Source organism: Ruditapes philippinarum, unplaced genomic scaffold (assembly GCF_026571515.1).
Source record: "Ruditapes philippinarum isolate M1 unplaced genomic scaffold, ASM2657151v2 ctg8102_1_1_1_1, whole genome shotgun sequence".
Lineage (NCBI taxonomy): Eukaryota > Metazoa > Mollusca > Bivalvia > Venerida > Veneridae > Ruditapes > Ruditapes philippinarum.
Genome location: NW_026860179.1, coordinates 39,211 through 47,626, shown reverse-complemented (window position 1 = coordinate 47,626; position 8,416 = coordinate 39,211). Strand labels below are relative to the sequence as shown.

At 33.1% G+C, this 8,416-nt stretch overlaps 1 protein-coding gene across 1 annotated transcript; it reads right to left on the bottom strand.

The window, feature by feature from the left end:
- Window positions 1-368: 368 nt before the first annotated feature.
- Window positions 369-6,866, bottom strand: LOC132759143 (sialate O-acetylesterase-like). The gene is made up of 10 exons (XM_060750867.1): window positions 6,760-6,866; window positions 5,819-5,992; window positions 5,481-5,644; window positions 5,064-5,199; window positions 4,268-4,436; window positions 3,874-3,968; window positions 2,903-3,033; window positions 1,978-2,132; window positions 1,060-1,258; window positions 369-548 (listed from the first exon to the last, which is right to left on the bottom strand). The coding sequence occupies exons 1-10, from the start codon at window positions 6,800-6,802 to the stop codon at window positions 384-386; spliced, it is 1,431 nt and encodes a 476-aa protein (XP_060606850.1). The 5' UTR covers window positions 6,803-6,866; the 3' UTR covers window positions 369-383.
- Window positions 6,867-8,416: the final 1,550 nt, after the last annotated feature.

Below are 8,416 nucleotides of genomic sequence, written 5' to 3'. Positions count from 1 at the left end.
TTTAAAAATGACCTCTTTATTTATTTCACACCATCTTTTTTGACATTTTGAGAGAACTTGGATACTTCAAAAATTTACATTAAGTATTTGATACAGATTAAAAAAGAAAACCAGACCAGATTGAGTATGCTATCCATTTGATATAGATATTTTTGGGACTCTGAAAGAGAAAAAGAGGACCGATGTGCATTTGATATGGACCTTTTGGACTCTGGCTTAATTGATAAGACTGGATGCAATAATGATTTCTTTTGGAACACCACGTGGTGTAGACGCTGAATGTTCATTGGTTATATTTTTATAAGGTTTGAAATAATTATATTTATCTTACTCATCTATTGCATATTGAAAATAATTATGTCTCTTTAAATCTAGATTTTATTTTATGTTTTTACTAGGAACTGAGCATACCTGACACCAGCAACATGAAAGTTTCCATGGCAACCGGAAGTATCTATCTGAATATTTGATGATTCAGATACTTTTATTGGAGCAGCTACCCAAGCAGTTGGAAAATTACAACCGGAAGTCGTACTTGCACAGCAAACCTTTTAATTGAAATATATATACAGAAAAAAATATATTATATATATCGACCAAATATTTGAATATCTTACAAAGGAAAAACAAGTATATGTTAAAGCATGTATTATACAGTGGTTAGATGTGCTTATTGTTTTTGTTTTGTGTGGGGGTGTTTATTTCTGGTTTTACGGCGCTTAAACACAATTTAGGTCATTCGCCGCCAAAAACAGTAAAATAATTTTGGCTAACCTTGGGTGTCACAAACTTAAAGTAACACCTGCGACAAAACACCTCACCTTGCAATTCTGATGCCCAAACCCTTAAAGGCAATTCCGCAGCTACAATGACTGGTTAAATGTACTTTTTTAAGATGCTTTAAATGCTTAACTGTAAAATGCTTAACTGTAAAATGCTTAAAAGAAAATATTTTTATCATTCAATATAAAAATTCAAAATATCTTATTTTGTAAACGTTTTCATTAAGAAAATGTTGACAGTGTAGACAATAACATTGGAAAGATGGCTGTTGTTTACCTCAAACCCGTTGTTATTGTTCACATGTAAATTTCCACTCCCGGCGTTAAAAGTAATGCCCAACGTGTGTTGGCCATTGTTAACATTATACTCGGTAGGAAATGGACCTTGGAATACAACACTTTTGTCTCCATAGGCAACATTCATGGCTCCCAGAACTAGACGAGCTGCTACATCTTGTTTATATGTCGGATGAATACTGAATTATATAATGTTTATAATGTTAACTTTGATAATTAAAAACCATACCCATGACAAAGTAACTAAATCGATTGCATGACTTGTTGGTGTTTTAAGTACTTGAAAGCAAAAGTAGGCCAAACTCCTGAAGTTAAAATGGCTGCACAAATTTTGAATTGCATTATGTTTAATTTACAACCTCTTCAGAGATACATACACTCACCAAGTTTGGAAGTGTTTGATACTTAATTCACCAAGTTTGGAAATGTTTCTATCTTACAACAAAAAATAGAGTAAGAAATCAGTCATCGAAGAACTGTTTTGATAAGGCTATAATTTAATCAATCGTTTATTCAATTCCAAAAGCTTTTTTGTTAGGGTAATGTGCTTGATCATCCCGTTTCGATAGAAAAGGTTTGTCTCACTTTTGCACAAGCTGAGGCAAATCTTTCTCGTGGCGAATGAGATACAATCGAAAAGGGTAACTTTGTAATAATATATTTGATACGCATTGTTATCAATAAATGAACAGTAGGATCTGTTGGCATTTGGTTCGATTTGGGGTAATTCAATGATTCGATTAATCGTTTTCTAAATCAAACGTCCAGAGCAATTAATAATTATATCTTCGTGGAGCTCTGATCAATTTGTCTTAAATGAACTGCAATAGATTGATCATTTAATGTTTAAATAAGTATGTTCCGAATAAATGAGCATTGGCGATAGAGATCTACCTACGTCCCGGATGGAGAATTAAAATCTGGTAAATCAACTGCAACTGCCATAAATGTATCTGGCATATTTGAATTTGGCACATAGCCAATGTCTGTCGTCTGCGCCCATCTTGTCGGCGGGAAACCTCCAATAGTGTTACCAGCACGATTTGGTGCAAGCTGAAGTAAATTTACAACAATAAAAAAACAATTCAAAAAATTTGTGTTCTTACATACTCTCATTTTTATCATCAATAAAAACTAAATAGACGATAATCATGATCTTGGAAATGGCATGTTGATCATGATGTATGTATGTATGTATGTATGTATGCCATGCATGTATGCATGCATGTATGTATGTATGTAAGTATGTATGTATGTATGTATGTATGTATACATAACGGGCGATAATGTGACAATATCAAAATTTAATATTCCTATATTTTATTTGACATGTGCCATATGTAAAAAAAGATAATGTGCTCTCGTGTCCCAGATATAATCACCTAAACCTCTACAAATATTCCTTACTGGCCGTTCAGTTCGTTTATTCTTTGTTATCTAATAAACTGTGCCATTCCGAGAAGTTTGCTCATTTGTTCAAATTTGGCAATATTTATTTCCGAGAGATCTCTTCACGAAACCTGCTGTCGATGAAGAAGTTCAGTGGAGATGGCATTACGGGCTTGCACAGGGATTGTTCCAAAGTCAACGGACGGACGGCCGTGCCAACAATTTGTCTTTATGTGCTTTTTCTTTGATCTTTATGTGGCATTTTCCCCAATAAACCAGTAAAATTACCACATAAACCAGTCGGTTTATGGGATTTACTTCTTTGTTTAACTACAATTATGGACGGAATGAAGCTCATAGACCATTGGATGTTCGCCCTGACAGACGGTCGGACGCCAGGGGGTATAATTCTTTCGGGCATATAAAAACGTTACCTGAACGAATCCAAACGGGAAGTGATCACTTGTTTCACCGTCTGATCCAGCATGGAATTTCTTCCGCCAGTCATCGATCATGGCGGGAAACTGACATGCATATAGGTCAGGTCGGCCTGCGTTTGATTCACCTAATGAATGATATTTATATAATGTTTTTCTTTGTTACATAAACCTGTGATGATCTACGTTTGTTTGATTGTAAGCAACATTGAATAAAATGATGTTAATTTGGTTAAATAGAGAAAAGAGAGTATCTAAAGAAATTCCAAACACGACAAAATTGAAAATGTTGCCGGGTCGGTTTAAGTTACCGTTCAAACCCCCAAACACCGGCTTAAGCAGAATTCAACATTTAAACACAAAAAATGGTGAAAATTTGAATTTAGAAAAATCCGCTGTAAGTTTCCGTTGTATATTTCTGATTAAATATGAAAAAGTGAACATTACTGAAGTCTACGGTCGTATTGAATGTTTATGTGTATTAGCTGTAATTTATATCCCCCCCCCCCCCCCCTTTGTCATTTTTGGACGGGAGGGCTTTTGTTCGGGAGGACTTTTGTTCTACACTCGTTGTTAATGCATTGCAAAAGTTACTTTACCCGGCGTGTGTAATACTAGTATATGAAATGCGATATAATTATATTATATAAAAAATAAAAAGTCAGCTTTATTTACGTGACTGTACATGCAAAGTTAAATTCTAGTATATTTTTGTCCTTGACTAGATATATTGTAATAGAGAGAGATATTCTATGTCTCGGCATTTTGGTGCATCGGTTCTAATACCTTTCCTTAAAGAGTAGTAAACAGTAGTTGTTCACGAGAATTACTCCTTAAGAAGTAGTAAAACAGTAATTGTTCGCGTGAATAACTACTTATGAAGGCGTAAAACCGTAATAATTCAAGTGAATTTCTCCTTAAGAAGAAGTAAAGCAGTAATTATTTACGTAATTACACTGCTTTCTTACCTTGATACCAGATGGCGCCTTTAATTGTCATTGACAGGTAGGGATGTATCATAGAGTTCCAGAGCACTCCTCTCTCTGTTGGCCAGTGCTTATTCCTACAGATATATAATGTCAGTGCTCTTTTTTCCAATTATCCACAGAAATTAATTACTTTTTCAGCTGTACTTATATGTGTTATCTTTTAGAAAATAACCGGGATTACTTTATCAATTTCAAATTTGGCCACATACTATAACATACCTATTAATTTAAATTACTATATAATACAAATGTATTTTAATTTCATGCTGGGTTTTTTTTCTACAATGTAGTGAAATCATACGAATGAAACGTAATGGTCAAATTGAAACATTAATAGATTTGCCATGTTTTTCCTACAAATATAAATACACACGGCGTAATGGTTGATGTCGTCGGGCATGCGTTGACAGCATCCGGGCCACTCCATACTTCTATTGGAGTACCGCCCCAATCTGATTCAATTACTCCGATTGGATATTTCAAACGCTTTTGAAGATCACGTGCAAACATGAAGCATAGGGCCGAAAACTCATTTATTATACCTAAAAATAAAGCAACATTTCTTATATTTTCATTTGTTTTACTTCTTAAAGGTATTTACGTAAACGAGCGTCGTATCTTGCTAAGTAAATAAATGTCAGTACAAAAGGGAAGATATTTGAAAAGAATATATAGATTTAAATATCAAGTATATTCATAGATAAATTTTCACTGTAATAACTGAAATCATTTTATTTCAAGGACTTTTTTGCACTTTTTTAAGTGACGCTGAAGGCATTGTCTGTTCCTAATTGTTTTGTGCATGTTTGTATATTTCTATCAGTTTTTATTATTTATTGTACAATAATATAATAAAGTCTAGCCCATGTGTTATCATGTGCATGGGTGCAGGGGTGTAGATTGTTACATGTTGGTGGGGATTGACCCAATCACTGTGACCGTCGCACTGCTGGGAGTATTGTGTATGGTAGCACTGGGAGTAGCACATATAAGGTATATAGCTGTACAACGCCATTGAATATGTATTCTATATGTAGAAATAGGCGTTAAAAGTTTTCAAGTTTTCAAGTTTCACTGTAATATAAAAGGGCATGGATGCAGGCGCTTTTAATCGTAACAAAAAATTGTATAAACCATAGAATTCCGTTAATGAAACTTAGGAAAAACACCTTTAATGGGATATATCCACGGCCGTTTTAATGAGACATCGTCAAGTGGCACATTTGATTGTTTAAAGTCAGAGAATAACATCCGAATATCACCGTATTGTATAGAGTCATCGATTTCATGTGTACTGTTGAACACCTACAATACAAATTAAACAAATTTGTTCCAGCTATTTATTAAACATTCTTTGGGGCCTTTTCAATTGTTTGTTATTAATACTTAAACATGTATTTACATTTGTTAGACGTTCAAGAATGACTTAGTTCCGGTACGAAATGTGGTCGCAACAATGTTTAACCACATACATAAAATACTGGTCAGTTCAGAAATTGATCACGTGACTGTTTTCTTTAAGTTGAAAGAACGTGCATATAATACTTAATCGAGCTAAAAGGAGTCATCCTTAATGAGACGTTTACCTCTCGCATTGTAAACTGCATATTACTTTGTCCAGAGCACACCCACACATCCCCGAACATGACGTCAACAAATGAGAGAAACCCCTCACTAGATTTTACGTGAATCTCGTGCGGCCCTGGGTTACTCTCTGCTGGAAGCTTAACTTTCCAAAATCCAACTGTGTCTATAATATATAAGATTTACATCATATCTTTTTTTGTATTATTCAACTGCTATTTTGCCGTTGTTTTGTCGTTATCGATATATGTAATATGTAATATTATGTAATATCGATGTTAAAATGAAATATCCAATAATAAAATATCAATATGAATATCCTAAAAAAATGAATTCTTACTATTTTTGGTACTTTTCTGAACCGTGGCTTCTTGAATTTGAACGCCGTTCATCAAAATGGTTACTGTATCACCTATGACGTCAGCATATCCCCACAAAATTGCTCGAGCAGGTGCACGCTGTAACACCATGTGGTTACTGTAGTAGTTTGGCACCCGCAATGTACCATGTACACCTGATGACGGTCAATGTTATAATATAAAATAAGAACATATTTGTTTACTGGTTTTTAAAAAATCAAAATAAAACTAATTAAGACAACATGACATTAACTGCTAATAATAACAGCTCCTATACCATGGGCCTACAATACGCCGCTCACCGGTGCCGCCAACAAGATTTTATCTATTAAATACATTTATGATTTTGAGAGATATTATATTTCATAAAACATCATAAGGCCACTGTCAGACAAGCCTTGATTAAGCAATCTGTATTCAGTAGGTGTAGATATGTAGATATGTACACTAGATATAATTCCACATTTTAAAAGTGTTAATGCATTCTGCAGTTTCTTTTTGATTTTTGATAATTTTCAATATTTTAGTAACTTTTTTTTTATTTTCATCATCTTGCTTTGTCAATGTTACATAGTAATCTCTTCCTAACAATTTATCTTTCCATATTTTTCTCTCTTTTTGTTTGTTTTTTTCTTGTTAATACATGTACGCTAAACTTGCTTTCGAAATTGACATGTTAGTTGTGTTTTGCTTTGCTTTTATTTTCATAAGGAGAACTTGAAAATGCCTTATCAGCTTACTAAATATAGATCATGTTAACTGGTGTAGAATTCCAAAACGAGGATATCATGACGTCATTGACGAGAAGTGCAACACTACATATACAGTTTTTTCTGTTTTGATTGACGATTCTTTTTAAGCAAAACTATTGTGCGTGTAACTAGATTGTCATAAATCATTTATTTAGGAACAAATCTCTTACCAGTAGCCACTGCTATTACAAATAAAACAACTCCGAGATCCATTTTGTCTTCAAGTATATTCAACCTATATCCTTATCAATGAAATTATGTAGCGTAGTGAAAGTTTGCTTTATTTTATTTCAACCTTTTAAAAGCAACATTAAATCTAAGTCTGTAAAACTATAAGTTTGAGATGACAATTACTTGTAAGAATATATTCTATTGTTTTTTTTATTTGAAAAACTGTATTTTCATGAAGTCATTATTGTACAGATATCTATAGATTTGCTTTAATTGTTTTATAAAGGGCATTTCTCCAGAATTAAAACAAATTAGCTGTGAGAAGTTATTTTATTTTCTTTATAATAGGTCAAACCCTTTCTCATGTACATGTTTTCTTTACCTATAGAATACTTTTTATTAAAGCATAAAATTGAGCTGAAATTTTGGATTTGTCGGCAAAAATTTGTTGCCATTAGCTTTTCTAATTGTTTGTTGTATATACAGTTAATTTATTAATATAGATATGACAAACCCCAAACTTCTAATAGACGGGGCAATAGCCCAACAAGCGCCGTCTATAGGACAGCATGCTCGACTATTCCCAGGGCTCGATGTAAAATTAGCTAAGCTCACAAAGGGCCTTATTTCTTCTTTCAATTCAAAATACATGTCAGAGTTATTGACCTTGGACAGTGACCTCCAATTATGATACCAAAGACATGTATAAAGTTTCAAGTAAATACCTTCAATAGTTATAAAGATTGAAGTTGCGCCAGAAACTTGAACTAAGAATTTTTCAGTTTAAAAAGAGTCGTAATTCAGTCAAAATCCATGAAAGAGTTATGGTCCTTGGGTATGACCCTGCAAACATGTATATAATTTCAAGTGAAAACCTTTAGTTGTTTTGAAGAATAATATTGCACGGGACTCATTAACCAAGAATAAGCAAAGTTCAAAAAGGGCCATAATTTTGTCAAAATCCGATTCCAATTCTATAAAGATCTTAGTTACTTAACAGACACTGGTATTCTGTTTAATTGTACAATTACTAGTACAATACGATATTTCTTATTTACAGTTTTACCATGTTATTTTAATTGTTGAATTCTGCTTAAACCAGTACTGGAGGTATAGACATTAGCTCACATATTCCAGTACCGTTCGATGAACAGAACCATTCAAACAGAGCCAGCAATATTTTCATTTTTTTTTTTTTTTATTTGAAGTTTATCTCTCGAATGTCCTATGTCCTGGAAATAGGGCATTTTTATTGGTATGTGGCTATATTAAAATGGTGCTATGGACCTTTAGTGACGCCATAACACCCGAAAAATAAAAATATAACAGGCTTGTTTTATGGTTATCCGTTGTTGCTTTATTGTTAGATATTGCGTTTTGATCAAATTAAAACGTGTTAACAATGAAAACATTAAAGAAAATCTGGAAAAGTTGAGTTCCCTTTACAACAATGGAAATATAGTAAAAAAGTATATAATAATAATATGTTGCACGTAACACATTAACCAAAAATTTGCAAAATTCAAAAAAAAAAATAAGTCTGTCAAAATCTGATTCCAATTCCATGAAGATCTTAGTGACTTAACAGGCACTGGTATTCTAATTAATCATACATATACAAGGACAATACATTATTGTTAAGAAGTGAACATCATA

Coding starts and splice junctions, on each gene's coding strand:
- LOC132759143 (XM_060750867.1), bottom strand. CDS start 6,802: ATGGATCTCGGAGTTGTTTTATTTGTAATAGCAGTGGCTACTG. Junction 5,645..5,818: donor TCAGAAAAGTACCAAAAATA/GTAAGAATTCAT, acceptor TATATATTATAG/ACACAGTTGGATTTTGGAAA. Junction 3,969..4,267: donor ACGACATCAACCATTACGCC/GTGTGTATTTAT, acceptor ATATATCTGTAG/GAATAAGCACTGGCCAACAG.